At 49.8% G+C, this 16,884-nt stretch overlaps 1 protein-coding gene across 1 annotated transcript; it reads right to left on the bottom strand.

The window, feature by feature from the left end:
• Positions 1-249: 249 nt before the first annotated feature.
• On the bottom strand, positions 250-13,502 carry STARD8 (StAR related lipid transfer domain containing 8). The gene is made up of 13 exons (XM_012812989.2): positions 13,435-13,502; positions 10,882-10,963; positions 9,871-9,934; positions 7,295-8,703; positions 6,522-6,695; positions 5,569-5,728; positions 4,873-5,071; positions 4,243-4,453; positions 3,879-3,993; positions 3,416-3,640; positions 1,901-2,118; positions 1,628-1,804; positions 250-1,453 (listed from the first exon to the last, which is right to left on the bottom strand). Exons 3-13 carry the CDS (start codon positions 9,925-9,927, stop codon positions 1,336-1,338), a joined length of 3,063 nt encoding a protein of 1,020 aa, XP_012668443.1. The 5' UTR covers positions 9,928-9,934; positions 10,882-10,963; positions 13,435-13,502; the 3' UTR covers positions 250-1,335.
• Between the last annotated feature and the right edge of the window lie 3,382 nt (positions 13,503-16,884).

The following is a 16,884-nucleotide window of genomic DNA, read 5'->3' as shown; positions in this document are numbered from 1 at the left end:
TAATGCTTTATTGTTCTACTGAGGGATCCAGCTGCCCTGGCTCCTCTGCCAGCTACCTGGCGCCCTACCTCTCCCCTACCTCTCCTATCTTTCAGAAATGTCTTGTGCCCTGAGGCATGCCAGACCCCTGCCCCTCCAAGAGATTATAATACAGTCATGAAAGGCTGTATATGTGTGTACATATGTGAATACATGCATATATGTATCTATATATACACATATATTCCAACTATAGAGTATTTACAGGTACAAATAAAATAGGCTTAAAAATTACAATGGTGGCTGAGATCTATCCCATACCAGTTTATTCAGCAGATAGAAAAATAAAGCACCAGTTGGCCTTTGAATGGCATTTGAATTTCCATGTGAACAAAGACAGCCTTGGGTGGGATTCATTAGGTTTTGCTCAAGCCCCAGCTGACTGAGTAAGCCCAGTTCTTCTATCTACCTGTCCCAGGCTCCAGGAAAGGGCTATATGGTAGCCTGCTACCATAGGCAAAAGGGGAAAATGACAAAGCTACCTGTTTCTTCACCATTCTCTGCTTTCACTTGGCCTGGGTGGCAAAATCAATCCTGTTTGCTCTCCAGACATGGCAGTGTGTAGCCAAAGGCTATATGGGACCCAGGGAGTGGCAGATCAAGTGGAAAGTCCAATCCAGGAGAGACTGGTTCATTGGTTTCCCACACTCATATCCCACGCTACCACAAATTGTCATGTTGTCTACTAGGGGCCCATCACTGCCCATTCTAAATCAGCCTCAAAAATGTCAGCTTCGTATTTACATAAATAAAACAGCTCATAGTGTCTGGGCTGTCCTCTGTTCTGCCCCTGTGTCCATCTGCTCTAGTCCAACTTCGCTGGAAAAGCCAGTTCAGAGCTAGCATTGACTCCAAAGACAGGTCCAGAACCTCCTGTCCAACCTCAAAAGGATCTCAGCACCAAACAGGATGGCTTGGCTTTTCAATGTTTGGCACTGAGCTGGGACTATGTACTGCTCTTGAACTTTTCCCCACCAAGGAGGGGCTTTAGAGGCTTCAGACTGAGTGGTAGCCTTGTAGGCAGATAGAGGGTGGCAGCAGTCTGCTTACTATTGACATGATTTTCCTCTCTTGGGAGAGCAGGACATGTGTAGGGGATGAAGGTGGGGTGGAGACAGGACACACAAATTCTCTCTTCTATGTGTACAGTGGTGCTTTAGGAAATAAGGGGGCCAGGATAGGCAATTGGAGCCATCTGGGACTGACTCAACCCTAGTAGCAGCATTTATTCTTAATTCCCCTCACTCTCTAGGTGTCAGAGGTCTGGGTGGCGCCAAACTGGGGCCAGCTAAAGGCTCACAGCTTAGTCTCAGGGCCAGCTGCCTGCAGGGTGGGAAAGGAGTCCCGGATCTTTGCCACTTCCATGGCACACAGGTGCCCAAAGACTTTGTTGTACCAGTCAGGAGAACGGCCCCTAGGGAAATAGGAAAAGCCAGGCATGAGCAATGGGTTTTTCCCCAGAGCCCTCACCAGACAGAAGGAAGAAAAGCCTTACTCTCAGCCCCAGTGATCAGTGGCAAGGGACAGAAAAGTAGGAGCAGAGTCAGTTGAGGGGTCAGGGCCAAGGGGGTCACAGCAGGCTGGGTACCTGAGGTCAGCACGGCAGATGTGAGTGAGCCGGGAATGGCCCAGGCCACAAGGCTCCATGAGGTACTGGGAGGTGAGCATGAGAGCCCGCACCCCTGACTCTGGCACGGGTTGCTCAGGATCCAGGGACTGGGAGACGAGCAGGCAACCCCCCCGAGGCAGGTCAGAGCGCCACATCCTATGGGACACATACACTCAGATTCCTAGTGCTGGTCCCTGCCCCACCTCCCTGGTCCCCCAAGCACAGTGGAGTGGCAGCTGGAGAGCCCCTCACCGAAGCACTACAAAGTCACGGCAGGGATGAGGTGCCATGCTGTCGGTGACATAGTGGTACAGCTCCACACCCGGCATCAGGGCTTCCAGCACTTGGGCCCGCAGCAGGTCCTCATCCCAAAGGGCCCGCTCCCGAAGAACACGATGCAGCACCACAGCTGGAGGGGCAGGCACCTCCGTGGAGGCCTTCCAAATCCGCAGGGGATGCCCATCAGGTGCCTGCAAGCCATAGGGTGGGGACCAGGCAGCTGTCAAGAATGAAGAACTCCAACTCCATCCTCAAGTCCAGACCTCAAACTATAGGCCTGAGGTTCCTATCACTCTAGCTCCTGATGAGGGAAGGCTGCAAAACTCTGCTAACCCTGGCCAGACCCAGGTAGAGCCATCCCTGTACTCCCTGTCCTCTTTGTCTTTGCTGGATATCCACGTTTTAGCCTGCTTGAGAGCACAAAGAAATGATGGGACACACATTCTGAGAGGCCTATTAGGCCTTACCATAAAATGGGCACAAAGCTTAGAATTTTTGGAAATGAGAAGAAGAGATCATCCTCAAAAAATTCTCCATATAGCATGGGAAGTAACATGTGCACAACAGAAGCTGCCATTTACTGAGGCTTTCATATGTGCCAGGCACCATGTAAGGTACTTTCAGCCCAATACAGCAAGGGAGCTTTCATTAGGACCATTTTATACACAGGACACATCAGGCTTGCGATCTTACTCAGAATCATAATCCAAGAAAGAGCAAGGCCAGTGCCCAGAAGGGGGACAGAGAGATATCACCTCTAGCCAGGTTCCGAATGGGAAAAGGGCCCTGGAAGAGGGGCATATTTTGTTGGAGCTGAAAGTGGCTCAGGAAACATCATGCTTGGGGGCAGGGCAGTCCAGGCAGCAGGATAGCATGAGCAAAGCACAAAAGTGGGGTTCAGCTTTTACTGCTGCACAGGGACAGATGGAGCTATCAAAATAGCACTAGATCTGGAATGTGGCTTTTGTTGGTGGTCCCCTAGTGAGCTCCCTTGGTCTCTTTTCATTCTTGATTCTGTAAGGTACTTGCTTGCTAGTCTGGGTGTGGTGGCTCACGCCTGTAATCCTAGCACTCTGGAAGGCCAAGGCAGGTGGATTGCTGGAGCTCAGGAATTTGAGACAAGTCTGAATAAGAATGAGATCCTGTCTCTACTAAAAATAGAAAAATTAGCCGGGTGTCATAGCAGACACCTGTAGCCCCAGCTACTGGGGAGGCTGAGGCAAGAGGATCATTCGAGCCCAGAAGTTTGAGGTTGCTATGAGTTATGCTGCCCTGGTACTCTACCCCAGGGTGACAGAGTGAGATTCAGTTTCAGAAAAAAAAAAAAAAAAAGGAGGTATTTGGTCACTGGCTATCATTTTGCAAGAGACTGAGGAGGTCTGGCAGGGCAGCTCCATCCTGGCTCCTTCCTATAGGTTCCTCCACTCCCCTTGCCTGCACCATCCCCCTTCACAGCTCCATAGCAGACATGGGTGGTGTGATGCTCACCTTCTTACAAGCCAGGTCTGTGTGCTGGGGCCCTGGCACATTCATCCAGCCCTTGAAGCGCTCAGCAGCATTGCGTAGCAGCTCCTGGATGCTCTCCTCCATGTACAGGCTCAGGCTCACCCCAGTGGCTTGGGCTTGCCGCAGCTGAGCCAGGGCTGGGCCAGGAGGACTGAGTTCAGCTGCACTATATGAGCCACACAGTTGCAGCACCATGTCCTGGGGCACCTGAGAGGGCACACACACACTGGGCTGGGGATCTGTCTTGTCAGGTCTGTCGGGTTCACGTCAAGGGTGGTGGAGATGTGCGAATACTACAGCAAGGTAGGTGAGAAACCTTGTGAGGGAGGAGTTGAAGTAGGAGCTTGAAGAGTTAAGTGTCAATTTGGGCCCTATCTCTGAGGTGAGGCATTAAGGTCAGACTGATGGTCCCCCATAAGTAGGCACTATGCCTGGGGTTACTCACCTGGAAAAGTTTCTTGCAGTCACTAATCATGTGTGATAGGCCCTGAGTGGCAGCCATGTTCTCAGTGAGATCCCTGGGGCCTGGCCGGCTGACCAGGCTACATTTGCTCTTGATCCTGGATCAAGGGGGCAAAAAGAAAATGGCACAAGAGCACAAGATAAGATGACCGACAGGTTGACTACCAGCTCCCCAAAAGCCACTATGCCCATCCTCACCACAAGACAACCTGCTGCCTTTTGGAAGGGCCTGGTCTACAGCACCCAGCCAACCCTAGTCTCCTACAGGTTGGGCTGACCCCTTGAGGCCAAGACATGGGGCCCAAACCCTCCTGCCCTGGGCTCTGACATGTTCTGCCCCATTTCACCTGGGAGAAGGGCTATCCTTCTTGGAGATGTTGAGGTGGAAGATGGAGGGTGCCAGGCACACTGCCAGGTTGCCGGCTGTCATCTGGTTTTCTTCAGCAGAGGCAATGTCACTTAGGAAGTAGAGCAGAGTCTGTAGCACCTCTCGGTTCTCATCGGGGAGCAGTAAAGTGGCAGCTTGTGCTGCTGCCAACCACTGATCCTTGGGGAGGACTGTGAGGAAGCAGTGGCAGAAGGGCCTTCCTTACTTCCCCAGGGGCTCTGGCAACAAACCTCCTGCTTCCAGAAATTCAGAAGGCATTACAGGCCCAAGGGAAGCCAGTGAGAGGGGAGAGAAAAAATTGCTCTAGGAGGTCTCTGGGTGCTAGACCTTGCTCTGCTACTAACATACAGTGTAAACTTAGGTAGGTCCCTTCCTTTCCTTGGGGCCTCAGTCTACCCTTCCATATAATGGGTCTGGGGAGGCAGAATGTGGTTTCTTTCAGGGCCCCTCTTACTTGAGATAATAAATATTCCAACGAGTTTATGGGTCATGCTCCATTTGCCTATACCACGTTTATCTTCCACTAGCCCTAGGATCTAGGGAAGCCAAGAATGGGGCAGGTTGTTGGGAAAAGATGCAGGTGACTCACGCTGGTAGATTTGTAGGAAAGTGGTGGTGAGCTTGCTGGTGAAGATGGGTTCAGGAAGGTCCCGGAAATACTGCTTCAGCAGGTCAGCCACATCATAGGCTGACTGGCCCTCATAGCAGACATTGTCAGGCGAGGTCTCATTCATTTGGCGTAGGTTCTGAATCCTGGACTTGACTCCAGACTTACGGAAGATGCCCACCTGGTCCATGGATAGGAGGGAAGGAGACTGTGAGATGAACTCTGGACTGAGTGTCAGGCATATGGGCCACCCCAGAGACCTTGAAGCCTGCTAGGCTTCCTTCTGGGCAGGGTAGAAGACAAGTGACAAAAGCAAAGAGAAGGATTTTTATACCCTCAGGGCCAAAGAAGGCAGAGATGAGTAGGAAAAAGTGGATCTAGGCTAAGGGGAGGCTCCTAGAAGATAGGTACAACAGAGATTTGGCCAGAAAGAAGCTGGCACAGAGCTGGGAAGAAGACTTTGGACCTGAGGAATAGAAAGGAGCTTTGGAGAAAATAGAAAGGAGCTTTGGAGGAATAGAAAGGAGCCCATCCTTTCTGGGCCTGATAAAGAACAGGAAAGTTCCAACCCAGGGGTCAGGCCAGAGAAGTGCTCCTCCTCAGATTCTTAGCCTTGGGCTTCCCCACCCACACTATCTGCAGCACCATCTCTAAGAATGCTACCCCAGGAAGGATCACCTGGTCCAGACACTGGCTGCGCAAGTAGCGCATGGCTTGTTGAATGCTTTGTGGCAGGGGCTGGCCTGTGCGCTGCACATGGATGAGAAGTGGCACCCCAAATACATGCTGTCTCTGGTAGTCTGGTGTCTTGTTCCTCTTCATGAACTTGGGCACTGACCTGTTTGGGAGGAATGACAAGTGATCAGGTAGGGTAAAGAACACACTGTATCTCTAGAGTCAACAGTCACTGAGCATCTGCTTTAGGCCCAGCCCTAGGGAATCACAGAAGAACAGAGAGCTCTCACTCTGGTCAAGGACACAACTGTGTCAACAAACAGTGATAATTAATGTGGCTAGTAGTAGGCCAAGAATTTGGGGGAAAGACTCGTGAGGAAGGGGAACTGTACTTAGTGTGTCAGGGAAGGCTTCAAGGAGGAGGTGGTAATTCAGCAAGCTATTAAGGGACAAAAGAGTGTTGTCCCAGAGAAGAAATAAGGAAAAGGCACCCCAGGCAGAGATGAAGAAGATGAACAAAGGCAAAGAGGCAGGAAAAACAGGATGGCACATTCAGGGAAGGACTACTACTCCCATTGGCCTATAAGGTTGCACTACTTGGAAGTGGCAGGCTAAAGAGCCAGAAGGAAGGAGTGAGACCACAATAGGAAAGAATCACAATAGGGAAGTAATCTGGACAATGGGGAGCCACAGAAGGCTGTTTATTTATCTGAAGAGTGACAATGAAACTGTATCTTAGTATAACCTCACTGGTGGCAGCATGGAGGCTGGACTGGAGAAGATAAAGTTTGAAGACCTAGAGTCCAACCCCACCCTCCTGCGTCCGCTCCAGCCCCCTAGCACACCACATCACTCCAATGGCCTGGGGCTCTGCCTGCCTGCTCCCACCTCCTTAGGTGACTGGCCCCAGAGCCCTGGTCCTGACCCCCACCCTCCATAGCCCAGGAGCCACTTACCAGACCCAGCCCTGTTTGTGGGGCACAGCGTACTTCTCCATGAAGGCAGTGAGCCGCAGCAGTGAGCCCTTGTGCAGGAGGTTGATCTGGCCTGCAAACTGCCGATTGATCTCCAGAGACTCCGAGTTAAGGCTGGGCCTGTGAGAGTTCTGGAAACTATGCCAACGGAGCTTCCTGGTGGGGGGTGAAATGGGTGGAGAAGGTCAGAGAAACAGGTTTTTCTAAACCATAGAAAAAGTTATGTTCTTCTAGTCCCTTTTTCTCTTCCAAAAGAAAGAAAATGCAGGGAGATGGGGCCACTTTCAACAGTGCTACTGAGCCCCAGCATGAAAAAGCTTAGTCTTGGGTACCAGGTCTGAGCAGGGGTCAAGAAGCTCTCAGGAGGTAACAGGGAGCTCAGGCCCACCTAGTGCCAACAGGCAGCAGCAGCTCCCACCCAGTCCAAGACTACTGTAGAGAGGATGTCCCAAGAAACCAGGGATAGCAAAGCTGGGTATCACAGAACCCCTCCTCTAATACCCTCATTTGACAGATGAAACCTACTCCCAAAGAGAAGTTATAATTTCCTCAAGGCCATAGTAGAGGCAGATCCTGAGCCTTAACATTCTGGTTTCCAGAGTTCTGTATTCTCTACCTGAGACTAGCTGCTTGGAGCCAGCACCCAAGAACCTGCCTCTGGGCCTGTGACTAAGAAATCAACTAGGGGTAGAGGGAAGAGAGACACAGAGAAAAAGAAACAGGACCCCCACCTGCACCCCCACACAAACTCTCACCTGCAAGGTCTGGTAAGTGAGGCCCCAACACCTGAATCACGCCGTTCATGGGACACTGATGCATGGAGTCCAGCCAGGGACCCTGCAGCCTCAGCTTCATTCATAGAGTTCCCACTACTATCAAGTTCGTTAGAGGTCACAGTGTCAGGAATGGAGGGTCCTTCTTCCACAGACAGGCTGGAGGTAGAGGTGGGTTCCCCACCTGAATGTGCTTCCTGTTCATTGTCCTGGGATGGGGCCTGGGGCTTGGCCTCTGCCTGTGCCAATGACTCAGCCTTGGCTGAGGCCTGAGCCTGAGCCGGTACTATTGGCTGGACTTCATCCTGGACCCAGGGTGAGGGTATCCCATGGGCTGGAGCCTCTGCCTGGGTCAGAGTCTCAGCCTGGCCTTCAAACTCAGCTGTGGCTATTTCTATTGAAGAAGCAATCTCCTCCTCTTCCTCATCTTCCTCTTCCTTATCTACAGGCCCCAGGTCTGGGTATAAGGCCTGAGACCAGAGTTCAACCCGTTGCTGCAGCCCCCAAACATGCTGGAGAATGTCATCGACGTGAGTGTAACTGCCCCTAACCTCCCCCTCCTCCTCATCTTCGGTGTCGGCCCCAGCCAGTCCAGGTTCAGCTGGATACAGATCTGGCAAGTTGTCGTAGGTGCTGGCATGGCTGCCCGTTGAGCCACAAGAGCCCCGGCGTCCCTTATAGCCCCAGTGCCTACCTGCCTGCCAATTTGCCAGGTGGTGTCCATCCTCAGGACACAAGCTCTCAATGGACAGTGAGCGAGGGAAGGTGCCTGGTTTGTGGTCCCTGGGTACATACACCATCCAGTCACCTCTGTTTAATTGCTGATGCTGCTGGAACATGGCCACAGGCCAAGCCTCCCAGGCCCTCTGACTCCCAGCACTCCTGCCACTGGCTGAGGTAGCTGTCCAATTCTTGGCTTTGTAAAATCCAGCTGATAGGAAGCCACGACAAGTACGGAAAGATGAGGCTTTGATGGTCTTTTCTGTAGTGGTTGGCTTATGTTCAGGGTCTACTTGCCGGCTACTATCCTTTTCTTTCCTCCACAGAGATTCAAGGTGCTTGAGGAAGCTGCGGGAACGGTGTTTCTTGGCTTTGTCCAGAGGACCCTCCTGGCCCCATGTGGGGCTAAGGAAGGACTGGTCACTAGGGCTGGGCAAAGAGTCTATTAAGGGCAGGTCTGCTGGCTCAGGCGGTAGACTCACAGTGATGGCTGGCAGGGAGGTGGCGCTAAACTCAGTGAGGACACTCTCACAGCTTGAGTTCACTAGAAGGCCAGAGTTCGAGGGGGCCAGCAAGTCAGAGGACCTCACACAAGACCAGTGCTTACTTTCCTGCTGGAAGGCCCAGCCGCTGCTGATGGTACATTGTTCCTCTTCTTCTGACTTTTCATTCTGGGGAGAGTACTACAGGGTTGGGTCAGAGAAGTGGAGCCCTCAAGTCCTTTTTTGTGCTCCACACTCTGCTCCCAAGCTCTTAGGGGACAAGGTAAAGGTCCCCATCTTCTGGTTGAGGACATGGCCTAAGAAGGAAGAGCTAGCTCTGGGAGTGCTGGAGGAAGCAAGAGTTATTGACAGAGGCCAGATAAATGGCAACAGTCATCTATCCCCCACTATTTTGCAGATAGGAAAAGGGAGACTTAAAAATGAGAAGCCACTTGACCAAGGCTGTACAATGACATGGAAAATAAATCACTGACAGAGCCTCTCAAGTCACGAGCTATAGTCTTAGATTAGAATCACAGAACACCAGAGCTGAGAGGATTTTACATTTTCTAATTCTCTTCCTTTGCAAGGTAGGGAACCTGAGGCTCAGAAAGGGAAAGAGGTCTTGCCCAGTGTTACTCAGCAGACACTGGCAGAGCGAGGACCAGACCCCATGGGTCTCCTGCATGATAGCCCAGGGCTTTGGCAACTTGACTGCCCATACCTGACTGCAGGCCTTTTGTGAAGAGAGCTACATATAGAGGAAATGAGTAAAGCTTATCCCTAGGAAAGGACAGGGTCACTAGGCCTACATTCCAGAGCTAAACCAAGAGTCCTTCCTGTTTCCACAATCTCAGATTAGCAGAGTCAAAAAGGCCTATTAGAGGCTACAAGGCAGCTCTCTCAAATCCTTATAGAGATAGGGAAAATGAGGCTCAGAAGGGTAAAACTTCATGGGGTGACTCAGGAATCCTAACCTTTAAGACCATAGAGGTCATGATCTTTCTACCACAGTTTTCCGTCTGTCTCTTATTCAAGAATTTTAGTCATCACAAAGTAAATAGTGGGGGCAGATGGATTTCTCTGATGAGTGGCCATTACTAGTAATTCCAGGAGGGAGAGGTGAACTGACAGGGGCGAGGGGAGGTCATCTTCCATTGCACTTGCTCTCAAACTCTAGCCTTCAGACCACACTCACCAAACTTAGCACCCGCACTGGGCCACTCCATTTGCACCCTCAGGCTGGAGCCAGGCACTATTCTGAACACCCAGACTCCTGAGATACTGGAGCTAGCTTCACAAGTGTATATGCTGGGTTTTCTCATGGTGCCTAAGACCACAGATATGATGACTCACCTGCTTGCACTGAAATTGAACCTCCAGTTTCATTGAGGCACAATTGTTCAAGGTCATCAGCCTCCTGTAACAAAATAGAAATGTTCACACAAGGTTCCCAATTCCCAAAGCCTGGAATGACCTACCAAGACATTCCCAAGATGCCACCCACCACTTCACATACCTAACCCATTAAAACATCTCCTAAGCCCTGGTGTTAATGAAGGTTTAAGCATTAGACATGATACTGGGAAAATTGATACTGTCTTCCAGGAGCTTATAGATTTGGAAATAAAGTACAGATATGGGATGTGCTCAAGATAAGAACAGACAAGAGACACAGCAGACACACAGAGGGTGAGATAAGAAATTCTGAAGCAATCAGAACAGGCTTCCTGGAGGACAGAAACAGGATTCTGTGAGCAAAAGAAACAGGGATTCCTACCCTAGGCTTCCACAGGACCCTGTAGAGATGAAAACAGACAGGAAGCGGATGAATATAGGCAAGTGACAATGGAACCAAGGCTAATAAGGTAGCTCAAAAGCCAGATTTCAAAGAGCCTTGAGTGTCATGCTAAAAAAGCTTTGCACTTCCACCTGTAGGCAGTGACAAATTTTGATCAGAGAAGCACCTACCTAGAGCTTTAAAAGCTGACTCATGGCTGTTAAGAGGATGGATCAAGGGCTCAGGGGGTAGGGGAACTATAAGACTAAAGCTAGTTAGGAGGCTACAGTAATGGACCCAAGGAGAAGCCATGGATTGGACTCAAATAAGAACTGAGCTGGTGTAAGCAGAGAGGTGCTAAATCAGAGGAATGTTTGAGGATGTGATAGAATCAAGGCCAATTTTGCTTTCTAGCTAGTATGACTGGATGGGTGAGGGTGTCACAGGCACAAACAGAATGAGCAATGTCACTGCAGAAGATGAGCTTGATTACTAATAAGCTGGGCTCTTGTTAGAGGGCACAAGGAATGGTTTTTACCATGAGGAACCCCCAATCTGGCATTGGGCCTGGCTCTTAGCCCACCTACCTGCACAGAGCCCCCAAAGAGTCCTCATCCAGAAAACTGTGGTCCTTCTTCACAGAGTCAATATCCAGGGGAAACAAACCTTCTATATGAAAAGAGGACCAAATATGAGCTCAGCAGTAGATCAGAAACTCAGCCCCAGAAGCCCTCAAACTGGAAGAGGGATACCAGGAAGGAAGGGGAGTAGGAAGGCAAGAGTCAAAGCAAAAGGCAAAAAGCCAGGCAAGTATAAAGGGGGTCCAAGGAGCTCTGGGCTGGCAGTCAGAGGAAAGGGCTGGAAAAGGGCACAGGGGTTGAGCTGCAGAGATCCCTGTCAGTCACTGAGGCAGTTCATGTGCAATGGTAGACCTGAAACCCTAGGTAGCTACTAAAAGCCAACCTGGACTTCCCTACTTCCCTCTGAATCCTGGGCTGCTCAGACAGGGAACCCTCGCCCTGGCCCAGGGAAAGCTGAAGGTAGTCATAGGGAAGGAGCAAGGATAGATGTGACAGCACAAAGCCAAATAATACCTCTGCTTCCCCTATTGTCCAGAGAAGAGAAAGGAAGGAGCAGGGAGAAGGGGACAGAGAATCTAAAAATCCCCACAGCTCTCTGCCTTGCTGGTAAATCAGGCCCATTCATTCATTTACTCATTCAACTAATACTAATTGAGCACCTACTTTGTGACAGGCACTGCATAAGACAATGGGCATACAATAGGGAACAAGAGAAATATGGTCTTTGCCTTCATGTAGTTTATACTCTCACAGGAAACAAACAGTAAGCAATACATGAAACCAAGATAAAGCAGTTACAAATGCCATGAAAGACATCAGCCAGGGTGACGGGGTAGAAAAAGGCTGGTGAGCATGGGGTTATTTGTAAGGAGGTGGTCACCAGAGGCCTTTTTGAGCTGAGACCAGAAGCAGCCACGTGTGTAAAAGAACAAGAAAGAGGCTTCTAAGCAGAAGTAACATCATTATCAAGGATCTGAGGAGGTAAAGAGCTTGGTATGAGCACACAGTAGAGAGAAGCCTTGAGAGCAAAGGGGAAAGTAATAAATGGCAGTTGGATAATGTAGTCTTGCTAGCCAGAGTGGAGCATTTGAACTTACTTCATTCTGAATGTGCCAGGAAGCCAGCAGAGGGTTTGGAGCAGACAAGGAACATAGTCAGACCTATGGCCAGCAGGAGCTCTCTAACTGCAGCATGGAGACGGGAGCACAGGACAGCAAAAGCAGAAGCAGGGAAGGCAGGAAGGAGGCTGGGGCACTCACTAGTCTAGGCAAGCACTAGTCTTGGCATAGCCTGGGCTATGGCAGAGGTGGTAGAAGTGGATGGCTCTAAGATACATTCCAGAGGGAAAAAGGACTTGAAGGGTTAGAGATGGGGGAATGAGGGAAAGGAGGAATTATGGATGATTCATGGATATGAGGCTTGATCAAGTGGGGGGATAGTGATGCCTTCAGAAGTTGGGATTTAGGACTTTTAAATGTGATAAATCTGTCAGACTTCTGAGTAGAAACAGTGAATCTGAAGCTTTGCAATGAGACATTTGGAAGTCATGAGAATATAGATGATACTTGGACAAAGATCTCAGGGGAAAGCAATGTTGAGAGAGAAGAGAGAGCAGGATTTACTTAGTCCTGGGACATGCTAACATTTAGATACCACATAGAAGACGTGGAGTCAGCTAAGGAGACTTTACGGCAGCAGGAAGAGAGGTAGCCAGGAAAGGGAGTTATTCTAGAAGCCAAAGGAGTGGCCAACTGCACTGAATGCTGTTGAGAGATGCAATAGATAAGGACTAGGAAGTGGTCATTGAGTGGGAGCACGTACATGGAGGTTAATGGTGAGCTAGATGAGGTGAAGTAAGGGTGAAGTCAGGGTGCAGTGGAGGTCAGGGTATAGTGGAGGCATGAGAAGAAGAGGAGAAATTAAAACAGTGTAAAGAACTCTAGAAAAAAGAAGAGAAATAGAAATTTCTCTCCATTGCTGTGGAGAAAGTGAGAAATTTCTCTCCATTACCATGGAGATTAAGGCTGGGCTGCCAGGGTACACCCTTGACATTATATTCATGTAAATGGTGTCCTCAGGAGTGGTATAGCATGGTGACCCTGATCAGGACAGGATAGTATAAAACATGGGCAACCAGAGCTTGTGGAGGCTTACCAGAGAAATCCAGTAGTAAGATGCTGCTGTAGGAGACAAAGGTGTGACTACAGGAGCAAAGTCAATAAAAAATTTTGAGCTAGGCCAAGAGACACAGTTTCTTGCATGTGGTTGGAGAGGCTCAGATTTGCCCCCATTTTATAGATGAAAAACTGAGGGATAAGGAAAGTCTTACATGGGGTAGCAGGCGTCCTCAAACTATGACCTGCAGGCCACATGTGGCCCACCTAGGACATTTATCCGGCCTGCCAGGTGTTTTTGCCGCCACTGCCTGTCCTGCTTAGTGGCTGACTCATCCTGGGGCCTGCAGTCCGGCCCGCCAATGGTCTGAGTGACAGTGAACTGGCCCCCTGTTTAAAAAATTTGTGGACCCCTGGAGTAGGGCAAGCAATTAATTGGTCTTACCTTTAAAAAGCTGAACATACTGAGGGAATCCTGTCACTCGGAGCCACTCACATGCTTTTTTGGCCTCAGCTTCTGATAGAGAACAGAGGGTAAAAAACAGGAAAAGAAACGGGGTTAGGACGGTTCTGGCACCAAGTCCCTGAGTATACACTATCTCACCTCCAGCAGGCAGGCACATCTAGTTCTGGTGATCCAGAAATATCTAACACAGAGGGGTTGGTACATTGTCACCTGGTCATAACCAGATGGGAAGCTGCTGCTCCCCTAGTTTCACTCTCTGAATGTCTTGGCCAAGGCTTTCTTGAGCTTCAGTCCTTGCCAGTGCCAAACCCCTTTCCCTATCTTGTACCCTGCCCAAACATAGAGGGTCCCCCACCTCTGTCAGCAACTCCTAGGTTTATCCAGGGTCAAGGAGCCTACTGGGATAAGGAGCCAAAGCTGTGTCTTCCACCCCTGGCCTTGCTCAGGGAGCCATCATCTTCTAAGGCCCCAAGTAGAACGTTCTAGTCCAGGCAGTAGACAAGAAATAACAATAATTATTATCCTCTTTCTCATCATCATACCTAACATTGTCCAGCACTTTGATAGCTAAATCTCATTTATACACACAGTAACCTGTGGCAGTTTCCCTATCACCATTTTATAGATAAGCAAAGGGGCTTAGCCTACAGTCTCACAGTGGACATAGCAGCCATGCTGGGGTAAGGAGTACCAGCTGAGCCCGACTCTAGTTCAGAGTCCCTACCTTCTGACAGAAGTTCCCCCAGTGCTCCTTCCAGGCCTCAGGGGGCCACCCAGCACTGACCCAGCTCTCCTTAGTGGTTCAGTCTATTTGTGACATAGCCCAATGTTGAATATTGTGCTGACGTAGTGCTGGCATATGGGTGTCTTAGAGGACCGTGACTGGGCCAACCTCCCCCTCTGCTCTGGGAGTTGGCACAGAGCTGATCACATGCAGCTTATGTCCATGATCCCTGTGCTACAGTCCCAGCAGAGGCCCTCCTGCTCAGAGTGGACTGACTGTCAACAGCAAAACTCTGGGGCCACATAGGCTGTTATCTGCCTCTCACCCAGGTGGTGCCAATACCAGTGGGGCTGGGATCATGGGACCTGGCATCACATGGTTGGTGGAGGAAGGCTTCTGGCACCAAGCAGAACTGCACTGGTTTTTGAGATATGCCTCCAACATGTCCACTTCCTTTGCACCTGTGCTCAGAGTCTTGTCTGGCCCAACTGACCAGAAGACTCCAAGGAAACCAGTGGCGTTTTTCCAAGACAGGAAGAGCTATCTCTTCCCAGTGCTCACCCACAAGGAAATCCAGGATGAGATTCTGGCAGCTGTGACTGATAAGATAAAAGGATAAAACAGTATTCTAAACATGCTACGTAAGTAGACAAGGGAGGGGCCGGGGAGGACATAGAAGTCAGTCAGAAAGAAAATAATAGGTTCCTCAAGGGCCACACCCTGATGAGGATTTGAGGGAAAGAAAAGGCTCTGCAGTCAGCCCCTAAAGGGTTTTGGGGCAAACAGGGGTAGGACAGGAATGAATATCTATGCATCTCCTTGAGTGCATATACCACGTCAGTGCCCACCCCAGCGAGTCTTTGTGTACAGTACAGCCAAGTTTGCTTATATCCATGATCCCTGTGCACCTGTACATACTCACAGGCACTTGTGCAAGTGCATGCGCCTGTGTCTGTGTGTGAACGTGTGTCTATGTTACTGCAGCTTCCTCATTCAGGACAGAGATCTAGGAATTGCAAGGACCTCTGCGGGGGTTCTATAAAGTGTCAGACTAAGCCCTGCTAGCAGTACTTCTTTTTGTCTGGTAGCGGGCAATGCAGGCCTGAGAAAGGATCCAGCTCTCTACGACAGTGGTAGCCTGGGTGCCACAGTAAGACCAGCGAGAAGAGGGGCTGCACACCAACCCAAGGAGCATTTGAAGGACATGATTTTGCTGCTAGGACAGCTGAACTGGCTGCCACAGACATTTCCCTGTTCCTTGTTCCTTCTACAGCTCCAGGAGAGGACCCTTCCCCATCTCAGCGCCAGTTCTGCTTTTCCTCTCATTAGGACAAAAAGGAGGTGCCAGGTCAGAATTTCCAAAGAGCTGGGCAGAGGAGGAGACAGGGTCACAGGTATAGCCACTCCTGGAAGGGATAGTCCTGCATGCCAGGAACAAACCCCTGAAATCCCCTCTGCAGCCCCCAGTCACTAATGGCTAGTAAAGAAGGAAGGAGAGAGGCACCTCCCTTCCTTAGTTCTGTTCTCTTTCCTCAGCCTGAAGAAGGTAGCAATGAAGGCCTGAAGGTTACACGTCCACACTATCTGCCAAAGCCACAAAGAACTTAAGAGAGTGAGGAGCTGCCTGCTTCCCTGAGGTTAGGCAGCAGCCCTAGCTAGGGTTTGGCAGGAAGGGGACCAGTTCACTCAACATGAGTGCCAAGTTTTTTCATTCATACTAGCCCTCTAACCCATAACTACTTGAGTGTAGTCCCACACCAGCAGCATAAACATTACCTAGGAGCTTGTTAGAAATGCAGAATCCCAGGCCCACCCCAGAGCCACTGAATCAGAATCTACATTTAACAAGATCCTTGAGCAATTTGCACACACATTAAAGTGTGAGACATGCTGTTCTAAATCACGTTGCTCAGTGATTGTCATCCCCAGAATGAGCTAGGAAGCTTTTTAAAAATATCAGCACCCAGGGCCCCATCCACAGAAGGCTGACTTAATAAGTCTGTAGTGGGATTCTCCACATTAGTACTTTTTAAAAGCTACAACATGGGCATACCGAGTCCCAAAGGACTTGTCCAAATCATACAGAGTTAAGTGTTACAGCTTAAGACTACAACCCTGATCTTTGAACACCATGTCCCATGCTCCTTTCCATTGCATTATGCCACCTGCCCTCAGATACCAAACCAGCAAGGGGCTTAGACTTAAAGAAACCCACTCCAGGCCCCCAAACTTTTTCCTGCTCCTTCTGGTCTAGTGGAGTCAAAAGCCTCGGTTCAAATCCTAATGCAGACAAGTCACTAGCTCTTTGACTTTGAGCAAGTTGTACCACCTCTCTCTATGTGTCAGTTTTCTTCTCTGTAAGGGAAGGGGACATAGAATGCACTCCTTAGGGCTGCTGAGAGCATTAAATCACATCCTGGAGAAAATTAAAGCCCATGGAATGTAGTACAAAGCATTCAACAAATGTGTTCCTTCCTAGCTCTGACTCTGACGGGTCCCAAAGAAAAAGGGAAAACTATACAAAGAGACCAGCTAGCGTATGCTTCTGGATTTGGATGATGGCTATGTGCAGACTATCAGAATAGGAGCCAAATGGCTCAGAGAAGTGAGATTAGGAGGCATTAATTTGCAATTGCTCCAAAAGATAAGAGCAAAGGAGTTTGGAGCAGGGCTACAGACTGAATTCTCCAGCAGCCTTCCCTAGC

The sequence above is a fragment of the Otolemur garnettii genome, unplaced genomic scaffold (genome assembly GCF_000181295.1).
Source record: "Otolemur garnettii isolate 467f Iridium unplaced genomic scaffold, OtoGar3 scaffold00241, whole genome shotgun sequence".
Taxonomy (NCBI): domain Eukaryota; kingdom Metazoa; phylum Chordata; class Mammalia; order Primates; family Galagidae; genus Otolemur; species Otolemur garnettii.
This window is presented reverse-complemented; position numbering and strand designations above follow the sequence as displayed.